General features: G+C 42.1%; 2 protein-coding genes and 1 pseudogene across 7 annotated transcripts in view; 2 read left to right on the forward strand and 1 right to left on the reverse strand.

Moving 5' to 3' along the window:
* Positions 1-7855, forward strand: part of CASP10 (caspase 10) — a 40320-nt gene extending 32465 nt beyond the window's left edge. Inside the window, exon 10 of the mRNA XM_015110720.3 lies at positions 4743-7855. Within this exon, the coding sequence (XP_014966206.3) occupies positions 4743-4896 (154 nt within the window). The 3' untranslated portion in view covers positions 4897-7855. The remainder of the gene's footprint in view (positions 1-4742) is intronic.
* On the reverse strand, positions 314-1836 carry LOC144333554 (NADH-ubiquinone oxidoreductase chain 4 pseudogene; annotated as a pseudogene).
* A 13089-nt stretch (positions 7856-20944) lies between the features above and the next one.
* Positions 20945-25932, forward strand: part of CASP8 (caspase 8) — a 60083-nt gene continuing 55095 nt past the window's right edge. The window contains exons 1-2 of one of the 6 annotated variants that reach the window (XM_015110650.3): positions 20945-21117; positions 21511-21607. The gene's annotated coding sequence lies outside the window, so the exon portion shown is untranslated. Of the gene's footprint in view, positions 21239-21510; positions 21608-25932 lie in introns of all 6 variants that reach the window. The other 5 variants (XM_015110651.3, XM_077957369.1, XM_015110648.3 and 2 more) reach the window with 5 other exon arrangements.

Consider the following 25932-nt stretch of genomic DNA (forward strand, 5'->3'; position numbering starts at 1 on the left):
TATGGAGAAGTAGTCTAGTTTGAAACTTAATGAGACTTTTAGGGTTTGGATTGTTGTTCAATATCAGTTTGAGATGATGGCTTCTAGGTCTGTACACACGAATGTTGTGGGAATGAGGCTAATGGTGAAAGTGCATGTGATAGCTGTTTTTACTTAGTATAGATATGAGTTCTTTTTGCGAGGGTTGATAAAGGTAATAATAATTGGTAAGGTTAAGGAGATTAGGTTATTATAGTAATGGAAAAATACATGATTATTACTTTTATTTGGAGTTGCACCAATATTTTTGGTTCCTAAGATCAATGGATAACTCTCATCCTCTAAACGTTGAGAACGCCATGTTGTTAGGCATGGGGGCATGAGTTAGCAGTTCTTGCATACTTTCTCGGTAAATAAGAAGTTGCGGACTTCTGTTATTAGACCCAAAATCTAACGTTTTGATTAAACTATATTTACAAGGTGTAAGTCCTATAATAATTTTAGGATTTAGAGATAGTAGGAGAATTGGTGAAAGGTGTGTAAATATTAGTATGTTTTCTAGTGTAAAGGAAGGTTTAATGCTGTTAATATAGTATGTTAGTGTTCCTCGTTGTGTTGTGACAAGTATATAGAGGGAATAAAGGGCTGTGATTAATATACTAAGTCCTATGAGCATGACAGTAATGTTTGATCAGGAGAATGAAGCCATTGTTACAAGGAGTTCTCCTTCTAGATTAATAGTGGCAGGTAGGGCAAGGTTGGTGAGATTTGCTGTGAGTCATCAAAAGGTTATTAGTGGAAGTAATGTTTGACGTCTTCGAGAGAGTAATATGATTCAGCAGTGGATTCGCTTGTAGTTTGAATTTGCTAGGCAGAATAGTAGGGACGAAGTAAGTCCATGGGTAATTATGAGGATAATTGCACCGGTAACACTTCAGGGGGTTTGAATGAGGATAGCTACAACAACAAGTGCCATGTGGCTTACGGAGGAATATGCAATAAGTGACTGACTTTAGATCAGTTTGTCGTAGACAGATAGAGCTTGTCACAGTTATGCCTCATAAGGATAATATCAGGAAAGGATAGGATATATGTTCTGTCAGAGGGCTGAGGATGAGGGTAAGTCGCATTATGCCATAGCCGCCCAATTTTAGGAGCGCTGCTGCAAGTACTGTTGAGCCGGCAATAGGGGCTTATACATGGGTTTTGGGAAGTCATAGACGAAGTTGGTATAGGGGTGTTTTTACTATGAAGGCCATTATTCATGCCAATCATATGAGATTGTTGGATCTAGAGATTGGTAGTTCTTGAGTACTAAATGTTATTATTATCATGCTCAGTGAGCCTGGGATATTTTGGGCACAAGTAAGTATCATAAGTAGGGGGAGGGATCCCACTAGTGTGTAAAATAAGAAATATGTACCTGCATTGAGGTGTTTTGGTTGGTTACCCCATCGGGTGGTAATAATTAAGGTAGGGATAAGTGTAGCTTCAAAGAGAATATAAAATACAATTAGTTCTGTGGCTGTAAATGCTATGATTAGAAAAATTTGTAGGGAACTCAATATGGAAATACAGTTTTTTCCATAGGGGTGATTCACTGGAGAGGTGGTACTGGCTTGCTATAGTTATAAGAGGTAGTAGTCAGGCTGTTAACATTAGAAGGGGTGATATTAGCGGATCAGAGGAGAAAGTTAATGAGAAGTTGAATAGATTATCGTTGAATTGGTTAAAGAATAATAGGGCAATGAAGCTGATGATTAGGCTGTGGGTAGCCATATTGATTCAGATTATATAATTTTTAGAGAGTCATGTTATTGGTAGTAGTATAATTCTAGGAATAATTATTTTTAGCATTGAAGTAAATTTAGGTTATGTACATAGCCTAAACCATATGTGTTGGAAATTGAAACTAGTGAAGCAAGGCCTACCGTGGCTTCACAGGCAGCAAATACTGGTAGAGTAATGGGTATGATATTTGCTAGGATGAAGTGTATATTTAAAATGATAAGGGTATTTATGATGAATAATGATAATATTATTCCTTCTAGGCATAGGAGGGATGATATTAGGTGGGATTGATAGATTAATACCCCCAGAAGTGATATGATAAATGCTCGTATGATATTTATGTAAATAGAGGGCATTTGGTAAGTATGTTCTATCATAATCTAATGAGTTGAAATCATTTATTTTGGCTTAAACTATTTACTTTTTTCTTATACCTGTCTACCATTTGCATGTCTTCTTTTGAGAAATGTCTGTTAAAGTCTTTTGCCCATTTTTAAATGGGGTTATTTGTTTTTTTTGCTGTTGAGTTGTTTAAGTTCCTTATGTATTCTAGATATTAACCCCTTGTGAGATGTATAGTTTGCAAATATTTTTTCCCATTTGTAGATTGTCTCTTCATTCTGTTTTTTTTTTCTGTGAAAAAGGGTTTTAATTTGATGTAATCTCATTTGTCTGATTTTGCTTTTTCGTCTGTGCTTTTGAGGTCTTATTTTAAAAATCCTTGCCCAACCCAATGTCGTGATATGTTTGCCCCATGTTTTCTTGCAGTAGCTTCATAGTTTCAGGTTTTACATTTAAGTCTCATACATTTTGAGTAGGTTTTTGTATGTGGTGAGAGATAAGTGGTCAGTCTTACTTTTTCTGCATGTGGATATCCAAGTTTCCCAGCATTGTTTTTTGAAGAGATTTTCTTTTACCTATTGTATGTTCTGGGCACCTTTGTCATAAATCAGTTGGCTGTAGGTGTGTGAATTTATTTTTGGGCTCTATATTCTGTTCCATTGATCTATGTGTCTGTTTTTGTGCCAGTACCATGCTGTTTTGGTAACTCTAGATTTGTAGTATATTTTGAAGTCAGGTGGTGTGATGCCTCTAGCTTTGTTCTTTTTGCTCAGCATTGTTTTCACTATTTGGGGTCTTTTGTGGTTCCATATACATTTTAGGATTTTTTTTCCTGTTTATGTGAAGAATGTAATTTTTTTTTGTTTGTTTTTGTTTTGTCTTGTTGTAGAGATAGGGTCTTGCTATGCTGTCCAGGCTAGACTTGAACTCCTGGGCTCAAGCAATCCTCCCACCTCAGACTCCCGAGTAGCTAGGACTACAGGCATTTGCCACTGCACTTGGCTTGTCACTGGTATTTTGATAGAGACTGCATTAAATCTGTAGGTCACCTTGGGTAGTATGGTCATTTTAACAAGATTAATTCTTCCAACCCATGAACATGAGATATCTTTCCTTTTTATTTGTGTTCTCTTCACTTTCTTTCATCAATGTTTTATAGTTTTCAGTGTTTAATATTTAAATTAGTAATATTTTAATTGTTTAATATTTATTTAATAGTTTTATTCAATTATTATTTAATATTAATATAAATAATATTTAAATTAATAAGAAAAAAATTAGCGAGGTGTGGTGGCATGCACCTGTAGTCCTAGCTATTAGGGAGTCTGAAGTAGGAGGATTGCTTAAGCCCAGAAGTTTGAGGCTGTAGTGAGCTACAATTGCATTACTGCAGTCTAGCCTGGGCAACAGAGCAAGATCCTGTCTCTAACAAAAAGAGACAATTTCAGGAAGTGATCCCTGCCGTGAACAAATTAAAACAGGATAATGATAGCTTCTTGGTGCAGGTAGTATTTCAGGTGAGACTAAGTGGTAAGAAGAAAACAGACACAGGAAGATTTGGGAATAGAGAGCAGGTGCAAAGCAAGATGCAGGGATTGAGAGCAGGTAGGGGCCTGTATCCCTTCCCTGAAAAATAGTGAGGATAAGGATGAGGGGATGAGGGTAGTCATACTAATACTAAAAATGATGATCAGCAGAACAGTGTAGCCAGTGTTCTAAGTGCTTGACCCAATATACATCCTTTGATGCTCTCAGCAACCCCTCAGATGGGGACTGTTATGGTTCCTCTTTTAGAGCTGGGAAAACCGAGGTATGCAGCAGTGAGTAACCAGCCTAAGAGCACACAATGAATGAGTGATGGAGCCACAATTTAAAACTGAATCTGTTTTCAGAACCTGTGCTTGCTTCCAGTGATATGTATTGCCCGCCCTGAGAACGTTCTGCTAAATGCTATATGTCCTGCAAGTGCAGGCTCAAATGCTACCACCTGCATGAAGCCTTTTCTCTCCCTCCCAACTAGAAGTGCATTCTCCTCTGAACTTGCAGCGGAACCTTGACCTTTCATTTGGTGTCGACCACATTCTGCCTTGTGTTATGAATATTGTGTATATGCCATCCTTGGTAAATGTTTTATATCTGCATTCTAAGTGTTTAACTTCAGGAATTGTGTCATGTTTATCTTTGTATCTCTCCCAAGGCTACAGATAGAGAGGGCATTGTTGGTATCTGTGGCATCTGCTGCATATTTGTTGATCTAAGACCTGGTACATGGTACCTGGTGTCTTTTCTAAGACCTGGTGTGTGGTTTCTACCTCCTGATTGAAAAAAGTTTCTTCTCTGGGCCAGGCACAGTGGCTCATGCCTGTAATCCCAGCACTTTGGGAGGCTGAGGTGGGCGGATCACCTGAGGTCAGGGGTTTGAGACCAGCCAGGGCAAGCAATATGGTGAAACCCTGTCTTTACTAATTAGCTGAGTGTGGTGGCAGGCACCTGTAATCCCAGCTACTTGGGAGGCTGAGGCATGAGAATCACTTGAATTCAAGTGGAGGCTGAGATTGTTCCACTGCACTCCAGCCTGGGTGACAGAGTGAGACTCTGTTAAAAAAAAATTGTTTTCTTCTTTGTTGCAGACGGGAAGACATCTTATCCATCCTCACTGCTGTCAACGATGATGTGAGTCGACGAGTGGACAAACAGGGAACAAAGAAACAGATGCCCCAGCCTGCTTTCACACTAAGGAAAAAACTAGTATTCCCTGTGCCCCTGGATGCACTTTCATTATAGCAGAGAGTTTTTGTTGGTTCTTAGACTTCAAACGAATCATTGTCTGTATCCTCCAGCCTCCTGCCCAGCACAGGAATCGGTGGTCTCCACTTGGCATTCTAGAAACAGGAAACACCCTGTTTTCTGACACAGTCAATTTCGATTTTCTTTTTCTTTTGACAAGTCTAAATGTTAGAAAACACTCTTTTTTTAGGAGACAGTCTCATTCTGTCACCCAGACTGGAGTGCAGGGGGGCAATCTCGGCTCTCTGTAGTCTCGACCTCCCGGGCTCAAGCTATCCTCCCACCTCAGCTTCCCAAGTAGCTGGGACCACAGGTGTGTACCACCATGCCTGGATATTTTTTATTCTTTATTTTTTGTAGAGACGGAGGGATCTCACTTTGTTGCACAGGCTGGTCTCAAACTCCTGGACTCAAGTGATCCTCCCACCTCTGTCCGCAAAATACTGGGATTATAGGCACGAGCCACCACGCCTGGCCAGAAAACTTTCCTTATTGAAGACTTGGATTGTAGCCTTGGTTTTGGATGTGTACCCTAAAGAGAGAGTAATTGACCTTGGTTTGTGCAGGTACTTTTTTTTTTTTTTTTAACAGAGTCGCTCCGTCACCTGGTCTGGAGTGCAGTGGTGGGATCACTGTTCACTGCAGCCTTGACCTCCCAGGTTCAAGCGATCCTCCCACCTCGGCCTCCCAAGTAGCTGAGACTACAGGTGTGTGTCCACGCACAGCTAACATTTGTATTTTAATGTAGAGAGCGGGTTTCACTATGTTGTCCAAGCTGGTCTCAAACTCCTGGGCTCAAGTGATCCTCCCACCTCAGCTTCTCAAAGTTCTGGGACTATACGTGTGAAATACTGTGTCTGACCTGGGGACCAGGGACATTTTAAGATTCCCTGGTGTTCAAAGAACCACGTTCTTAGGCTAGACTGAGCTTAGATTGCCTCTTTAGACAACTACCCCTTAGTTATAATTCTGTGTCCCCTCTGCATGGCCTTGAACATTGGACAATGAGGTTACAGTCCAGCCACCCTCTCTCTACTCTCCCCCTTCCTAAGACTTCTCTTCTGCATATCTAGTGAGGTGAACATTTGGTCTATGCCAGGCCCATTTCCTGCTTTTGTGTAAGGAAGGTGCTCACATAGGAAGTTTTTATTTGGTTAGAGACAGGTTTCCCTGTAGGAAGATGATGGCTCATTTACACTCAGCTGCTCTGCAAGCAGAAACTTTATAACCTGATGTCATATTCCATGTTGGACTGGGTGCGGTGGCTCATGCCTGTAATCCCAGTACTTTGGGAGGCTGAGGCAGGCAGATCACTTGAGGTCAGGAGTTCAATACCAGCCTGGCCAATACGGCGAAACCTCTTCACTACTAAAAACACAAAAATTAGCCAGGCGTGGTGGCGGGCACCTGTAATCCCAGCTACTTGGGAGGCTGAGGCAAGAGAATCTCTTGAATCTGGGAGGCAGAGGCTGCGGCGAGCCAAGATCACACAACTGCACTCCAGCTTGAGCAACAGGGCAAGACATTGTTTAAAAAAAAAAAATCAATGTTGGGGTTTCAGGTGACATTGACAGAACACCCAATTCAAATTGACTGAAGCAAAGAAGGGAATTTATTGCCTCTTTCACATGGAAACCCAGGAGTGGATAACACTGGCTTCAGGCAAAGCTTGAATCAGGACTCAATCTACAGGCCAGCACCTTTCTGTTGGCCGGATGTCCTCAGGGTTGGCAACTGCAGTGTAGACTGCAGTGGACAGTCCCCACCTTGTCACTACTACTACACTTTGCTCCTCTGGCCTGAGGGATGAGGAGAGAGGCTGTGTCAGAGACTGAAGCTGTTCTCAGGATCACTGGGCTCTTCTTGGCAGAGGGGATGTCTGGCTTGCCTGAAGGGGGTGGCTCTGTAAGGACATCTTGATGCTTTCTTCATTAAGATTTTGAATATTTTTATGTACTTGAGTTTTTTTTTTTTTTTTCAATTTCTAGAGGAACTTTTCTTTGTTAATTCCTGGAACTGTATTTTGAACCCTTGAAGGTGAGCCCTCATAGGGAGATCCAAAGTCCTGTGGTTAACGCCTTTGTTTATAGACGAGGCAGCTAAGTCCTGGGGATGTGAACAACCTGCTGGCAGACCTCATTTACTGGATTTTCCTTCAGCCAGGTGAACTGGAATGGCTTGGGGCGTGGAAGGGCATTAGGAGCGTTTCATCTGATATGTGAATGCTCATAAAAAAATGTCGAGGAATGAAGAAAAACAATTCTCAGTGGTGCCTGCATTTATAATTATTTATGTGAAAGTCAAATTCATGTACAGTACATTTGTTATAAGAATATTCACAAGAACACTGTTCCGATGTCCCTGATTGTCACGTGGATTTGAATGTAGCTTGACAGAGGGAATGTCTAATCCATATTGACAGGGCAGGAGCACCGTCATCTCATCTCAGACAAACACCGCCACTTTAAGTTCCAGTTCCCTTTCTAGCCTCATGCATTTCAAGGAAATCACTTCCCTTCTAACAGCAAGCAGCCAGAAAGAGAAGAGAGTAAAATACAGATAAGACAGCTCTGGCACAGAGGTTAGGGGGTGGGGGAAGTCTCTTGGGTAACTGCCAAACTTTGCCCTCATACAATAGGTTCCAGTAAAACAATGGGCCTTAATAAGCACATTCCTTTTCCTTCAGGTACACTAAGATAGGGAAGCTAAAAGCAGACTGGAGGGGGGCAGGGTATACCTACAGCTGCAGAAAGATTGTATGGGAACGGACACACTCTTCCTCCCAGATAAGCACAACAAAGAGATACAAAAACAATCCAAGCCTCTGATAAACTCTCCCACCCTAAATCCTTAAAAACTCTTAGTCTGTAAGTGAGTGGGCTCTGACCTAACTCTGCCAGAAGCCCCTTTCAAATTTGCTTTCTCTAAAATAAACCTGTCCTTGACTGTCAAGCCACCTTTCATGTTTCTTTCCTCTTTCTTTAATTCTTACACATGTGTCAGGATGATCTCCCAAAACCGTGTTCATAACAGTCAGGGCTAAAAGCTAGTGGTCACAGTCTTTGTCCATTTGGCAGAACTGACATGTGAAGGCAAGCGAAGGATGGTGAGGTACTGAGGAAAGAGCAAAGGATCTGGAGATCAAAGCCCTGTATTTCCATATTGTCCTGTGATTCCTTTGCTCAGAGACACTAACTAAATCAAGCTAGCTTTTTTCAGCCTTGTCTGTAAAGTAGAGAAATACATTAGCTGTTGAGAAGACGAAAAAGAATGTGTATGTGTGCATCTATTTAAATCTAACTGTGCTGAGGTGCATATAAAGGCCTTTAGGTGGTAGTCTTCTAGTTGTAACTGCAACAGAAATAGCAGAACTTAAGTTCCTTTGTGTGTAATTCCAGCTGACTTTATTAGCAGCAACTCAGCACTAGCAGTACCCCTGACATACTCTGAGTAAGACCTAATTCTTCCCTCACTGGCTCGTGATGTCCACAGCAGAAGGTGGCCAGCTCTTGGCTCTGAGTTCAGTTGAACAAAACGCTGTTGATAAAACTTCCTGTCAGGCCCCTGAGCCCAAGTTAAGCCATCATATCCCTTGTGACCTGCACGTATACATCCAGGTGGCCTGAAGTAACTGAAGAATCACAAAAGAAGTGAAAATGGCCTGTTCCTGCCTTAACTGATGAGATTACCTTGTGAAATTTCTTCTCCTGGTTCTTCCTGGCTCAAAAACTCGCCCGTTGAGCACCTTCTGACCCCCACCCCTGCCAGCCAGAGAACAACCCCCTTTGACTGTAATCTTCCACTACCTACCCAAATACTATAAAATGGCCCCACCCCATCTCCTTTTGCTGACTCTCTCTTCGGACTCAGCCCGCCTGCACCCAGGTGATTAAAAAGCTTTATTGTTCACACAAAGCCTATTTGGCGGTCTCTTCACTCGGATGTGAGTGAAACCTCCTTCATCAGGAACATTTGGGGTTTGATGTTTAAGTTTTGAGCCTCTGGTGTATTTCCTATTTCTCTTTTGCTAGAACTTAGTGCTTGTGTAAGGTTAAATTCTAGAATCAGGAAATGTTGTTTTTAGAGGCCTCCAGCAAGCACTTCGGAGGTCCCTGGGCGTTTACAGCTGTGAGTCGTCGATCTATCCAGACACCAGAACATAGTCATCCTTGGCTCATTCCTCCTCAGTGGGAGGTGTGCACAGTTGGTAGAGTGTTACCTCCAAGATTTTGTGAAACATTATGCTTGTCTGTATTTGTGTGTGCATGTCTGTGTGAATTTTGAGTTCAGGAATAACAGGTGATTTGATCACAGCTATTTGACAGTGGTGATAGTCATTGTATGCCAAGACGTTTATGAAGGGAATAGGTAGATTGAGTGAGGTTCCTATATATTTTGCCTAGTTGTACTCACCTACAAGAGCTGTAATTAAATGTTTCTCTCTTTCCCCTTCTTCCTCTCTTTTATTCATTTTTATTTATTTATTTATTTTTTTACAAAGTCTCGCTCTCTCACCCAGGCTAGAGTGTGGTGGCACGATCTTGGCTCACTGCAACTTTCGTCTCCTGGGTTCAAGCGATTCTCCTGCCTCAGCCTCCTGAGTAGCTGGGATTACAGGTGTGTACCATCACACCTGGCTAATTTTCATATTTCTAGTAGAAACAGAGTTTTGTCATGTTGGCCAGGCTGGTCTCGAACTCCTGACCTCAAGTGATCTGCCCGCTTTGGCCTCCCAACGGAATGAGCCATCATGTCGGGCCTCATTCATTCTTTCTTTCATAGAAGTTTGGATACTGCCAAACAAAATTAAAGACATGAAAAACCAATTGTTATTACAAATGTTACAATTATGTAACCACTGGTGTTTATTTTTATTAGAGCCATAGCACCTACTGGCCTCTGCTTCAGGGATTCACAATGGTGGTGGGCAGGTTGGATATCACAGGGCTTACCCCTAGCAATGCATTCTATTCCGCCTATGCCCAGGTGGTGGTAAACATGTAAGCATCCAGTACACTGCGGTACCGACCCATCAGAACAGACGCTGACTGGTACAACACAATGGTGAATGTTGCTGAATAGCAACCCTTAATCGATAATGATCAAATCTCCATGGAGGTTAACTAAACTAGAAGTTTACCTCAAACAGGTAATTTTTGTGCCATACATGATTCACAGAACCTTCCAGATCTGATGCTTTCTGAGTGACCTGGTCAACTTGTTCTCAACCTGGAATTCTTGGACCCTTAGATGTTTGTAAATTTGTTCTCAGAGCCTCTGAGCTCTCCACCTTCATTTTTAAGTGCTTTAATTTTTTTTTGGTGATAATCTTTAAAACTTCACAGATGTGTGTCCTGGCTCTTCAGGGCGACTGCTTCATATTTGAGTACTGCCACACAATGACTGCTCATGTTCTGGGGCCTGCCTACAGAAAGGGACGAACTTTACCTTGGACTTTTTAATGTAGTGTGGATGTGCGTCTGTAGCTAGAGGTCTTCAGGTGCCAGTGGTTAATCTGTTTGAAGCTTGCTTTATTACAACCTCTCATTCCGTAACAGACTCCTCCTCCACCATCCCTCACCTCTGCTGAACCCTTCTAGCAGAGGGAACTCACCACAAGTGGGGACATGGATTTGGGAGCTTGAAAGGACCCCAGTGACCCTGCAGTCCAGCCCTTAGAGTGCTAAGTGACTTACTGAAGCCTCGAAGCCATTCCTGGAGGATTTGCAGTTCTTTTTATTTTTATTTTTATTTTTTTTATACTTTAAGTTCTAGGGTACATGTGCATAATGTGCAGGTTTGTTACATATGTATACTTGTTCCACGTTGGCATGCTGCACCCATCAACTCCTCAGCACCCATCAACTCGTCATTTACATCAGGTATAACTCCCAATGCAATCCCTCCCCCTTCCCCCCTCCCCATGATAGGCCCCGGTGTATGATGTTCCCCTTCCCGAGTCCAAGTGATCTCATTGTTCAGTTCCCACCTATGAGTGAGAACATGCGGTGTTTGGTTTTCTGTTCTTGTGATAGTTTGCTGAGAATGATGGTTTCCAGCTGCATCCATGTCCCTACAAAGGACACAAACTCATCCCTTTTTATGGCTGCATAGTATTCCATGGTGTATATGTGCCACATTTTCTTAATCCAGTCTGTCACTGATGGACATTTGGGTTGATTCCAAGTCTTTACTATTGTGAATAGTGCCGCAATAAACATATGTGTGCATGTGTCTTTACAGCAGCATGATTAAGAACTCAAACAAATTTACAAGAAAAAAAAAAACCCATCAAAAAGTGGGCAAAGGACATGAACAGACATTTCTCAAAAGAAGACATTCATACAGCCAACAGACACATGAAAAAATGCTCATCATCACTGGCCATCAGAGAAATGCAAATCAAAACCACAATGAGATACCATCTCACACCAGTTAGAATGGCGATCATTAAAAAGTCAGGAAACAACAGGTGCTGGAGAGAATGTGGAGAAATAGGAACACTTATACACTGTTGGTGGGATTGTAAACTAGTTCAACCATTATGGAAAACAGTATGGAGATTCCTCAAGGATCTAGAACTAGAAGTACCATATGACCCAGCCATCCCATTACTGGGTATATACCCAAAGGATTTGCAATTCTTCGTATCTCTGGATTTGCCACCCTGTCCCTCCAAGTCACTTGGTTTCACGTTGGACAGCTTTAATTATTCTCTTCTCTGTTCTCTGTTTCTGCCTCCTTAGAAGCTATTTAAAACCACTCGTTTTCATTCTAAACTCCGGAGCCACACCAAACAAGTGTAACTGTCCCCTGGTGAGATTTGCATTGTATGTGACAAATCATTTAACTTCTTTCTGGTAGAGTTTCAGTTTTGTCGGAAGTCTGCAGTTTGCTCTTAAGGATGTGATAAGAATGTAGCAACACATTTGTATCTTTGAATTTTGAAAAGGAACCAAATTTTAAAATTTAGTTTAGTTTAGTTTAGTTTTGTTTGAGACACAGTCTCACTGTGTCACCCAGGCTGGAGTGCAGTGATACCATGTTGGCTAACTGCAACCTCTGCCTCCTGTGCTCAGGTGATCCTCCCCCCTGAACCTCCTGAGTAGCAGCTGGGGCTACAGGCAGGTGTTTTTTAAAAACGGAATTCTTAATACATTAAAAAAATGAAATCCCTTTAAAAAAGCACTAGAGGAAATTCTGTGTTTAAAGATTTACTTATTTGGCAATGCAAACAGCTGTTTATTTCCTAACATAACTTTTGCAAATCTGAATTTTTATAAAAAGATTTTTAAATTAAAAATTTTTAATTATACTAAGTTTTACTTTTTAAGTAATTTTGAGTAGGTAATATTTTTATAAAGACATTTGTATGGTTCGAAGATAAGAAAATATATGAAAGGTGTTCAAGAAGAGTTTTGCCCCCAATTCTGTCCACTGTATACCCAGTCCTCCCCACTTCTACATACATATTTCAGATAGGTATTTCTCGAAAGAAAGAACTTATGCTGTGAAACTTATATGTCTACTTAGGTCTCATTTTAAGTGATTCTGTAAAATGGCTGGGAGATACTGGTGAAATTCTAGAATGGAAATAACTTTGTGAGATTTTGAGCTGAGTACTTGTAAATAGTAGAAATGGACTTACTAATAAATAAAGGAATTTTATTTTATAACTTTTTTCTGATTACATAGTAATGTATGTTCATTATGAAATATTTGGGAAATACAAAAACACACAAAGAAAAAAGGATATTTATTTATAATTCCATTTTGCTATGTATTTTCCCATTATTCACTCTGCGTTTGTCCCAGGTTTTCCCCACGCTGTTTCAATGAGTGTATCCTCCATGTCCCCCCAATCATGCATCCAGTAAACTCCATCATTACTACCATCTGTACTTCCACTCACGGTTCAGTTCCAAGCATGTCCCTCTCCGACATCCACCTCACATCATTCCATCTTGCTTCTTCTGGGACCTTCCCTTCAAGGATCTTCAGTGCCACCGGGGCTTCCAGTTAGGTTGATTGACCCTATCTATCGTCTTCCCGATATCAGCACCACCCCCCACTCACTCTTCACGCAGCTTAGAGTCCACATGTCTTTGTTAAAGTCTCCTGTACGCACCAGCACCCTTGCCTTTCCCTCAGTTCCACTGAGGTGGCAGAATCCCAACTCTGGCTAATCGCATAAATCCGTGTCCTCCAAATTTGTACTGGAATTCCAGGATGTGGCTGGGGTAAAAACCTTCCATGTTGCAGACAGGTCTTGTTTCAAACCAATGACCATAAACCTCCAATGAGCTTTCAGGAGTTTCGGCAATGCTGTGACATTTCCCTGGTTATATCACCCTTTTGCACTCTCGGTCTGTTTTACTGATCATAGAATTCTCTATGATCTCAACCTAAAGGGTTAGAGATATTTCCTGAGAAGCCCCACCTTTTCCCTTGATAACCCACTATGGGAACTGTCATTTGTGAATTTAAGAAGAAACACTTGCTTCTTGACTTTTAAAACACCAAAAACAACATTAAAAAATTGAAGGATGAGGCTGGGGTGCGGTGACTCATGCCTGTAATCCCAGCACTTTGGGAGGCTGAGGCGGGCGGATCACTTGAGGTCAGGAGTTCAAGACTAGCCTGGTCAACTTGGTGAAAACTGTCTCTACTAAAAAAAATTAGCTGGGCATGGTGGCACGCACCTGTGATGTTAGCTACACGGGAGGCTGGGGCATGAGAATTACTTGACTCTGGGAGGTGGAGGTTGCAGTGAGCCAAGATCATGCCACTGCACTCCAGCCTGGGTGACAGAGCGAGACTTTGTCTCAAAACAAAAACAAAAACAAAACCTGAGGGATGAGCCACAAACTGGGAAATGATATCTGCCATGTTGTATAACTGATAAAGGAGATGTGCATACATATACTATATATATAATCTTCTACCAATCCATAACGTATTAAACAATCCAATCTAGATGGGTAAACATATAAACTAGTTCAAAGATGAGCAAAAAATATGAACCAGTAATTAAAAGGAAATACCAATGAGCAATAAACATCTGAAAACATAACCATTCTCTTTGGTCATCAGAGAATTTGAAAAATACAGCCACAGTGAGATAGCATTTTATGTCCATCATATTATCAATATTTAAAACTCTGTCAGTACTAAGTATGGGTGAAGATACAGAGTGAAGGGAACTCTGTTACATAGATCTAGGAAATGTAAATTGACACAATCATTTTAGAAAGCAATTTGCAATATTTATAAATGTTGGAAATTTGCACACAGTAAAATCTAGCAAATCTATTTTTGGATCTATGTCCTAAAATAAACTTAAAAACATTGTTTTGTAGAGACAGGGTCTTGTTACATTGTGCAGGAAGGTCTTGAACTGGCCTCAAGCAATCTTCCTGTCTCAGCCTCCCAAAATATTGAAATTATAGGCGTGAGCCACCACGCCTGGCCCCAAAAGAAATTTTGCACATGTACCAGGAGATAAGGAGGAGTGTTAGTTTTCTGAGCAACACTGTAAGAGCACAAAGAAATAAAATAAAAAGAAGCAACACATACAATCTATAGATTCATCAGGAGCATAGATAAATTGTGGTATAGTCGTATAAAGGAATACTATCAAGTAGTGAAACAAAATTAGCTAGAATTATTAGGTTGAACCGTATGAAATTGCCATTCTTATAGATCAGAAACAACCAAATATTGGCATTTCATACAGTTTAAATATATGTATCAGTAACATCATGATGAGCAAATAATATATATAATATGATGATTTATAGAATGTTAAAACACACATAAGAGTCTTTTATGTTGTTTATAAATTCATATGTATATTGTACAAATATACAGATGTATGGGGGTGATGAGGAGTTTAGAGTAGTAGTTGTCTGGGATGGGCTCGGGGCTTGGGGAGAGAGGGAGGAACATGCCAATGGGGAGGAATTACAGGGGCTTCAAATGCATCAGTTTTGTTTTATATCTTCAACTGAGTGCTGGATGTGGGGGCTATTCTCTTTTTTCTTTAATCCTTTTTGCATCTCAGTGCTGATTAATGGAATTTAGCCACCAGATTGGGTGATTTTTTGGCTTGTTGAATACTCGGCCAGGTTTGCAGGGAAGCTTTGCCCTCTTGGGCAGAGTATGTTTTTCCAATCTAGTACCCGTCTGTGTTTTTGGTGGTGATTTCTGTGGCTATAATTAATATAATCAGTGTGGCCAACGCAAGGATAAGGGGTATTGACTCACTTTTTATTGCCCTGAGCCATCCCTGTTGCAAAATAATGATCTGGATATATTCTCCAGAACAGGAAGCAAACTGCAGATGGGAAACATGGGAAACTCCCTTAAGCCACTTCTTTTTTTTTTTTTTTTTGAGACAGAGTCTGGCTCTGTTGCCCAGGCTGGAGTGCAGTGGCACGACCTCAGCTCACTGCAAGCTCTGCCTTCCAGGTTCACGCCATTCTCCTGCCTCAGCCTCCCAGGTTCACGCCATTCTCCTGCCTCAGCCTCCCAAGTAGCTGGGACTACAGGCACCGGCCACTACGCCAGGCTAATTTTTTTTTTTTTTTTTGTATTTTTAGTAGAGACGGAGTTTCACCGTATTAGCCAGGATGGTCTCTATCTCCTCACCTCGTGATCCACCCGCCTCGGCCTCCCAAAGTGTCGGGATTACAGGCTTGAGTCACCGTGCCCGGCCCCTAAACCGGTATCTAACAAATCAGTGTAAGTCAAGGGGTTCATCTACAGAGTCAGTCATCTTCACCATGACACCCACAACGCACACATTGCTGCTGGCATTCCTCCACTCAGAATGTACAATTAGACGCTCAGCACTCTATTGGATCAGGCTGCTATTTCACCATTTGAAGAACCTTCAAAAAGATCTTTAGAGGCAGGGCATGGTGGCTCACACCTGTAATCCCAGCACTTTGGAAGGCTGAGGCAGGCAGATTACTTGAGGCCAGGAGTATGAGACCAGTCTGGCCAACACGGTGAAACCCTGTCTCTGCTAAAAATACAAAAATTAGCCAGGTGTGGTGATGTACACCTGTAGTCCTAGCCACTTGGGAGGCTGAGGCACAAGAATTGCTTGAACCTGAAAGGTGGAGGTTGCAGTGAGCCGAGGTTGTGCCAGTGACACTACACTCCAATCTGGGTGACATGGCGAGACTCCCTCTAAAAAAAAAAAATCCTTAGAAACTTCAGAAGGATCCTTCCACTAGGGCAGAAGGGATCAGAGAGTAAGAATCTTCACCCCTACCACTCATGCCTTTCTGAAGGCTCAGTCTGGCCACACTGCAAGGGGACAGTGAGCCAGTTTTGGCCTGGGGTTTCTTGCTGCTGCCAAATTAACAACTCCAGCCCTTGGGTTTAGCCACCTGCTGCTGCTAAAAATGATGATGAGAGTGACGGAGAGGTGTTTTAGTTCCCATTTTAGAGATCAGAAAATCGAGGCCCAGAGAAGCTAAGTAGCCTTGGAGATATGAGCCACAGTCTCTCCACTTGAGTTACCATCTTGAAACATCAAGGATAAGTCAACTTTATCAACAGTTTCAGGCCTGTGAGAAATGGGCTTGGTTTATCTTGAAGATTGTAAACAAATAAAAAAATAGACTACTCCATTACTGATGAGAAATGTGAGTCATTCTGCCAGGAATTGAAAGTACAGCTGCCCATAAAAAAGTTATGCCAGTGTCCAGACTCTTCAGGTCCCTGTGTGTGACAAATCACTCAATGAGAGTTCCCCTTTTATTTCTCTTTGTGCTCAGTAGGATGTTGAAATTTCTGGAAAAGACAATGGAAATCAGGGGCAGGAAGATAACAGTGTGGGGTGCTAAACAGACTCAGATCTCAGCAACCTTCCTGCCCACTGCCATCTCTGCACAGACACCTCGACCCCCACGCACAGGTGGAGCAGCATTTCCTAGTTCTTTCCAGAGGCTTCCTTTTGCCTGCCCTCTAGCCACATCGCCTGAGATTGACAACGCCCTACAGCAAGACGGAAACTTCCCTTTACAGCACCACCTTGTGATTCTGGAGCAACAAAGTTGAGACTTCTGAATTTAGCACTCTTCTGCTCCCCTACTGTTTCACGTATACCTGTGTCATCTTTCTTGTTTCATTGTAAACATACTTATAAAATTCCCATTTTCTTTATTTAGAAATAGAACTACAACTAGATGGTTAAACAATTTAAACAGTACAAAACGGTCCATGGGGAAAAGTGAATTTCACACTGTCCCCCAAACCTTCATTTCCTTTTATGGAGATAATTATTGTTTCTAATGTTTTGAATATTCTTTCAGAGATATTTTATTCTTATATAAGCATACGTGTATGTGTGTCCTTCCCTCATTTTCCCCCCACGAATACTAGCAGACTGTTTTGCACCTTGGTTAGCTCATTTAACATATCTTGGAGACTGTTCTGTATCAGAACATACAGAACTGCTTGATCCTCTTCATGACTGCTACAGCGCCATTGAACGTATGGATCATCAGTGCTCTAACTAGCGCCTTAGTGATGGGCATTTAGGGATCACAAACTTCATAAGGGCAGAAACAATATCTTACCCATTCTCTGTTTCTGATATGGTTTGGATGTGTGGTGCTGCCCAAATCACATGTCAAGGTAATCCCCAGTGTCAGAGGTGGAGCCTGGTGGAGGTGATTGGATCGTGGGGATGGATCCTTCATGAATGGGTGAGCACCATCCCTTTGGTGCTGTTCTTGTGATAGAGTTCTCATGAGATCTGGTTTTTTAAAAGTGTGTGGCACCTCCGCACTCTCTTGGTCCTGCTCCTGCCATGTAAGATGCCTGCCCTTGCTTTGCCTTCTGCCATGAATAAAAGCTCTCTGAGGCTTCCCCAGAAGCAGATGCCACTATGCTTCCTATACAGCCTGTGGAACTGTGAGCCAATTAAACCTCTTTTCTTTATAAATTATCCAGTCTTAGGTTTTCTTTATAACAGTGTGAGGATGAGCTAATACAATTTCCTACATGTAACGTAAGGCAATGCTTTGCACAAAGGGATGAGCCAGATTGCTTAGTAATTAAAATGCAAATACAAACCACAAGTATATCCATTCATGAATTGGGGGACAGCTTTTATTTGATTCTGAGTTCTGATAGCTGCTGCTTTGTTTCGTTAAAAATGTGCTAGTTCTCATTCAACTTCCTATCAGTCACACCACCAACCAACATGTACGATATGTACTACTTGCCAGGTTGGAAGGAAACTTACGGATGAAAGAAATGTCCCTCCCTTCTAGGAAATGATAATCTGCTTTGGGAGAGAAGGCAGGTACTTTTTGGCAAAAGTGACACAATAAAATAATTTTTAAAAAAGATGGATTTTTATTTTTCTTTTTTGAGATAGAGTCTCGCTCTGTCACCCAGGCTGGAGTGCAGTGGTGTGATATCGGCTCACTGCAATCTCTGTCTCCCCGGTTCAAGCGATTCTCCTGCCTCAGCCTCCTCAGTAGCTGGGACTACAGGTGCCCGTCACTACACCAGGCTAATTTTTTGTATTTTTAGTAGATATGGGGTTTCACTGTGTTAGCCAGGATGGTCTCCATCTCCTGACCTCGTGATCTGCCTGCCTAGGCCTCCCAAAGTGCTGGGATTACAGGCGTGAGCCACCGAACCCAGCAAAAAGATAATTTTTAAAAAAGGTATTAGGATAATCGGGTCCTCCCACAAGAAAGTAAAGTTAGAAGCCCACCTCAGACCATGCATTCCAGCACAAAAATGCCAGATGGCTTAAAGATATAAATGTTAAAACAACACTAGAAAGGCATTAAAAGAACATATAGAAAATACAGCAAAAATTTCCCTACGCAAGATGTAAAAGCCAGAAGTCATAAAGGAAAAGGTTGATAAATTAGAATAGATAAAAATGTAAAACTTTTGTATAATATAAGACACGAAGAATGCATTTAAAGACATACAATGAAGGTTAGGAAGATGAAGATGTTTTGGAGATGAGTGCCGGTTACACATCAGTATTAATGTACTTAATGTTACTGAACTGTACACTTAAGATGATGAAAATGGTAACTTTTATGTTATGTATATTTTATCACATAAAAAAAGACATGAAATGAATCAGGGGAAAACATTTGCTACATAACTAAGAACGAAGGCCCTTAATAAAATCTGTAAAACTACACATACTTTTAGGAATGAATCAACAAACAATTTCTATGAATTATAAAAAAGTGACAATCCAACTAAAAAATGAATAAGGGATATGAGCAAATATTGTACAGAAGAAATAAAAATAGACAACAAAGTTATGAAAAAATATTCAATCTCCTTAGTAACTGCGCAAAAGAAACTAAAACAATGAGACACTACCCCTAAGATTAATACATGTCAAAGAAAAATGGTTGGTGAGGGTGTGGGGAAGTGGGCACTTTCACCTACTTTTGGAAATATAAATTGGTGCAACCTTATAGGGAGAGCAATTTCACAACATTTTTCAAAGACTTAAATGCACAACCCTATGGCAGAACAATTTATTCCTCTTCCAGGAGTTTTTTTCTTTCAAAAACAGTCATGCAGATGAAAAACACATGTTCATTACTGCACAGTGTGTCTGTAATACTCACTTTCCCTTCAATAGGGGAATGGTTAAATAAATTTTGCAAGCTATCTGATAGATACTCAGCATGAGCTAAAGTTAGGGTCCAGTTAGAGATGGAAACCACACCAGTAATTTGAAAGGGAAAATGTAATAGGAAGAATTATTAACTAGTGAAAGGAGGCTAACTGCTAAAGGTACAAGAGCACTCAAGCTGTCTGCAGGCAGCAAGCCCCGGCTGGTGAGCAGGAAGCTGCCCGCTGGGAGGCTGCCAAAGTTCCCTGAAGGTGAGCACCACTGGGTGTTGTTCTACAAGCTGCTGGCAGTCATGGCGTTAAGAGCAGGAAGAAAAGCACCAGAACCCGGAAGAGAAACCCAGTCCTCTGCTAGGCCTTGCACCGTCCCTCTGGTGCCCTCTACTGACAAAGCCTAAAATTGTGCCAGCTGGCAAAGGAGATCTTTTTATGGGATGTAGCTCGGTGTCATCAAACAGAACAGGGTGGACTTGGAGCTCAGATGCAATACAATGATTGATACTGGCACAGTATACTTAACCTGCTTTTGTAAACAAAATGGTATATGTGATGTCTTTCTTTCTCTCTATATATGTAAAACAATATTTGTTCCTAGTTATTATGTATTTATGTCTTTACTCTGCATGCCAGGAGCTAAGTATTTTGCATGTATTAACTCATTTCGTTCTCATAATAACCTTCACATGCAGGAATCACTATAGCTACTTTATGAATGAGTCGAGGAAGGCACTGAGACGTTAAGTAACTTGCCCAAGGTCATGCAGCTAGTAAGTGGCAGAGCAAGAATTACTATGGCTTTATAAGCCTAGAAAAAAGTCTGAAAGAATAAAAATGTTAACAGTGGGGACCTCAAGGAGGCATTGAAGAGGACATGAGAGATTTTTCACTTTGTAAAAAATCAGTCCTTCAAATAAATAAATACAGTGAGGCTTCCCCAGAAGCAGATGTCACTATGCTTCCTGTATAGCCTGTGAAACTGTGAGCCAGTTAAACCTCTTCTCTTTATAAATTATCCAGTCTTCGGTATTTCTTTATAACAGTGTGAGGATGAGCTAATACAGTTTCCTACACTGCAACCTAAGGCAATGCTTTGCACAAAGGGATGAACCAGATTGCTTAGTAATTAAAACGCAAATACAAACCACAAGTATATCCACTCATGAATTCGGGGACTGCTTTGTGTGTATGGATAAGGTATATTTTTTTAAAAAATTATTTTTCAAAGAAGACAATAAACTAGTTAATAAACGACAACTCACAGTGCCAGGCAGTGAGAAACAAGTGTCTGATAAACAGTGGAGAATGTGAGCACTCTCTGCAGTGGGTGGGAGGAGATGGGGAGGGCGTTCTCTGGGGAGTGGCAGTGGCTGGAGCAAAGGTTTGGAGGAGGTAAGTCATGTACTCTGAGCTTTCGGTTTCTGTTTCACCTTGTGTCTGAGCTGGTCTGAAGTCGGGTTGTTCAGACTGAGCTTCCTGCCTGCCCGTACCCCTCCAACAGCTTCAGAAGAAGGTGACTGGTGGCTGCCTGAGGAATACCAGTGGGCAAGAGAATGAGCATTTCTGGAGCATCTGCTGTCTGTGAGATTAAGCACTACGTATATTGCTTTACTCACTCCCCACAGCAACCTTACCAAGCAGTTCTTTTCCACATGAAAAGATGGAGGCTGAGTGAAACAAAAGGAGTTGTTTAGATTCCTCAGTAAGTGAGAGGCAGAGCTGGGATTTGAATCCAGATCTGTCTGATATTGAAGTCTAGGCGGGTTCCACCTCTCCAGACTGTTTTCCAGGGCGTAAAGGACAGATCCTTTACCTTAGCTGGCTGCTTCTAGAAGTCTGACCCTGCTGGCTCAAAACGACTTTAGTTCCTTGCCCAGAGGCTGTGGACTGCAGGTCAAGACATCAGTAGAAGGAGGGCCCAGCTAGAGCGGCTGACACTGGCTTCTACTCACCGTCATTTCTCCTTCCTTCCAGGAGCAACCTCTGGGTGCGTCCACTTTCTGGGCACGTGAGGTTGGGCCTCAGCAGCCTGAGCCCTTGAGTTGGTCACTTGAACCTTGGGAATATTGAGGTAAGCCTGGAATTTCCAGAGGAGGTTTGGGGGAAAGAGAAGTGGTGAACACTATTACTATGCCCTGTCTAGACACCAGTGGGCCGAGTGGAGCAGATGCCAGTTGGGACCTACCTGCCCTCTCTTTGGTTATTAATCCATTAATCCATTATTGTTCCCTGTACACTGGTATGAGTGGAAGGGGGAAATATTTAGCCAAGTTTTTGAGACCTGTACTCTGAGCTAAAATGCATTGTCTTCCTGTAGGGCGGGACCCCACAACTGTGGAGGAGCTGCAGGGGATACTGGGGAGTATGCAGACATTATGCACTAAACAAAAATGGCTCACATAGTGAAAAGTTATTCTTTTTTTTTTTTTTTTTGAGAGGCGGTCTGCTCTATCGCCCAGCCAGAAGTGCAGTGGCGAGATCTCAGCTCACTGCAATCTCCGCCTCCTGGGTTTGAGTAATTCTCCCACCTCAGCTTCCCGAGTAGCTGGGACAACAGGCGTGTGCCACCGTGCCTAGCTAATTTTTGTATTTTTAGTAGAGACGGGGTTTCACCGTGTTAGCCAGGATGGTTTCGATTTCCTGACCTCATGATCCGCCCGCCTCGGCTTCCCAAAGTGCTGGGATTACAGGCGTGAGCCACCGCACCTGGCCAGTTATTCTTTATGATTCCCTTACCTTTTTTTTTTTTTTTTGAGATGGAGTTTTGCTGTTGTTGCCCAGGCTGGAGTGCAATGGCAGGATCTCGGCTCACCGCAACCTCTGCTTCCCAGGTTAAAGCAATTCTGCTTCAATCTCCTGAGTAGCTGGGATTACAGGCATGCACCACCATGCCTGGCTAATTTTGGATTTTTAGTAGAGACGGGGTTTCTCCATGTTGGTCAGGCTGGTCTCAAACTCCAGACCTCAGGTGATCCGCCCACCTCGGCCTCCCAAAGTGCTGGAATTACAGGTGTGAGCCACCGCACCAGCCATTTTTTTTTTCTTTTCTTCTTTTTTTTTTGAGATGGTGTCTTGCCCTGTCGCCCAGGCTGGAGTGCAGTGGCACGATCTTGGCTCACTGCAACCTCCGCCTCCTGGGTTCAAGCGATTCTCCTGCCTCAAACTCCTGAGTAGCTGGAATCACAGGTGCATGCCACCACACCCAGCTAATTTTTTGTATTTTTAGTAGAGACGGGGTTTCACCATGATGGCCAAGCTGGTTTGGAACTCCTGATCTCAAGTGATCCACCCTCCTTGGCCTCCCAAAGTGCTAGGATTACAAGCACGAGCCACCATGCTTGGCCAGGGCTAACATATCTTATCATGTCTCAAAACATGCTAATTTCCCTTTTTGACAAAAGAGTAAGCAATAGTATCTAGCTGGAATTTAGTAACGGTGTTACATTCTTATTTTATTTATTTTTTACAGTTCCTCTTTTGTAGCAAATGCAGTGCTTTTCCATTTGTGGTAGTGATATAAAATGTTCGTTTAAAAAACTTTGTTCATGTAAATTTTTATTTCAGTAAAGAGAGCCAATTAAAAATACAGGAAATTAAAGAACCAGTAATAAGGAATATGACAAACATTGTCAAAGTCATTTAGGAATGACTGAAGTGAGCAATGTGGTGACATTTGTGTTGAAGGCCAGGATGCCCTGAGAGACAGCATCTGAGGTGCCCAGTGCTGATTCAACTATGGAAGCTCAGGCTGTTTAGGGAAAGTTCTAAAACGAGCCCTGGTTAGCAATCAGTGATTTTAGTATAATATAGAGGAACTCTTTTTAATCTGAGTCTGTGCTTTAATCTGCACATGTGCTTTTCTGTCTGGGAACATTGGGAAGGGAATGGAGCAGACTATAAATGATTGGCCGGAAGTCAGTGATTTCCTAGTTGGCGCAAGGAATAGGTATTACCAGATACTCCTGACTGAGAAAGAGAAGGAGACGGCAGCATTCATTCAGCAGTGGGAGATCTCACTACTCCCCACTTCCCAGTTCCTCTCCCTGTGGTACCATTTTGAACATTTAAAGCTGTCTCTTCTGCTATTTAATTTTTTTTTTTTTTTTGACAGAGTCTCACTCTGTCGCACAGCCTGGAATGCAATGGTGCCATCTCGGCTCACTGCAACCTCTGCCTCCCGGGTTCAAGTGATTCTCATGTCTCAGCCTCCTGAGTAGCTGGGATTACAGGCACCCACCTCCATGCCTGGTTAATTTTTTTTCATATTTTCAATAGAGATGGGGATCTCACCATGTTGGCCAGGCTGGTCTCAAACTTCTGGCCCCAAGTGATCTACCCACCTTGGCCTCCCAAAGTGCTGGGATTATAGGCCTGAGCCACCACGCCTGGTTAATTTCACATTTTTAGATAATGTGACCACATAATAAAAATTTATGCATTTTTATGTAATGTGTCTACTATATGAAAGCAATATACTTATGCTTTTATTTCTCAGTTAAGTTCCTAATTATTATAAATTTAGGCCGGGCGCGGTGGCTCAAGCCTGTAATCCCAGCACTTTGGGAGGCCGAGACGGGCGGATCACGAGGTCAGGAGATCGAGACCATCCTGGCGAACACGGTGAAACCCCGTCTCTACTAAAAAAATACAAAAAACTAGCCGGGCGAGGTGGCGGGCGCCTGTAGTCCCAGCTACACAGGAGGCTGAGGCAGGAGAATGGCGGGAACCCGGGAGGCGGAGCTTGCAGTGAGCTGAGATCCGGCCACTGCGCTCCAGCCCTGGCGACAGAGCGAGACTCCGTCTCAAAAAAAAAAAAAAAAAAAAAAAAAAAAAAAAAAATTTACTCTGCATGCCAGGAGCTGTTCTAAGAATTTGCATGTATTAACTCATTTGATTCTCATAATAACCTTCACATGCAGGAATTATTATTTTTATTTTTATTATACTTTCAGTTCTAGGGTACATGTGCACAACCTACAGGTTTGTTACATATGTATACATGTATCATGTTGGTGTGCTGCACCCATTAACTCATCATTTACATTAGGTATATCTCCTAATGCTATCCCTCCCTCCTCCCTCCACACCACAACAGGCCCTGGTGTGCGATGTTCCCTATCCTGTGTCCAAGTGTTCTCATTGTTCAATTCCCACCTATGAGTGAGAACATGCGGTGTTTGGTTTTCTGTCCTTGCGATAGTTTGCTGAGAATGATGGTGTCCAGCTTCATCCATGTCCTTACAAAGGACATGAACTCATCCTTTTTTATGGCTGCATAGTATTTCATGGTGTATATGTGCCATGCTTTCTTAATTCAGTCTATAATTAATGGACATTTGGGTTGGTTCCAAGTCTTTGCTATTGTGAATAGTGCCGCAATAAACATACGTGTGCATGTGTCTTTATAGCAGCATTATTTATAATCCTTTGGGTGTATACCCAGTAATGGGATGGCTGGGTCAAATGGTATTTCTAGCTCTAGATCCTTGAGGAATCGCCACACTGTCTTCCACAATGGTTGGACTAGTTTACAGTCCCACCAACAGTGTAAAAGTGTTCCTATTTCTCCACATCCTCTCCAGCACCTGTTGTTTCCTGACTTTTTTTTTTTTTTTTTTTTTGAGACGGAGTTTTTGCTCTGTCACCCAGGCTGGAGTGCAGTGGCGCGATCTAGGCTCACTACAAGCTCCGCCTCCTGGGTTCACACCATTCTCCTGCCTCAGCCTCCCGAGTAGCTGGGACTACAGGCACCCGCTACCACGCCTGGCTAATTTTTTTGTATTTTTAGTAGAGACGGGGTTTCACCATGTTAGCCAGGATAGTCTTGATCTCCTGACCTTGTGATCCACCCGTCTCGGCCTCCCAAAGTGCTGGGATTACAGGCTTGAGCCAACGCGCCCAGCCTGTTTCCTGACTTTTTAATGATCGCCGTTCTAACTGGTGTGAGATGGTATCTCATTGTGGTTTTGATTTGCATTTCTCTGATGGCCAGTGATGATGAGTTTTTATCATGTGTCTGTTGACTGCATAAATGTCTTCTTTCGAGAAGTGTCTGTTCATATTCTTTGCCCACTTTTTGATGGGGTTGATTTTTTCCTGTACATTTCTTTAAGTTCTTTGTAGATTCTGGATATTAGCCCTTTGTCAGATGGGTAGATTGTAAAAATTTTCTCCTATTCTGCAGGATGCCTATTCACTCTGATGGTAGTTTCTTTTTCTGTACAGAAGCTCTTTAGTTTACTTAGATCCCATTTGTCAATTTTGGTTTTTGTTGCCATTACTTTTCGTGTTTTAGACAGGAAGTCCTTGCCCATGCCTATGGTCTGAATGGTGTCACCTAGGTTTTCTTCTAGGGTTTTTATGGTTTTAGGTCTAACATTTAAGTCTTTAATCCAC

This window comes from Macaca mulatta, chromosome 12 (assembly GCF_049350105.2).
Source record: "Macaca mulatta isolate MMU2019108-1 chromosome 12, T2T-MMU8v2.0, whole genome shotgun sequence".
NCBI lineage: Eukaryota > Metazoa > Chordata > Mammalia > Primates > Cercopithecidae > Macaca > Macaca mulatta.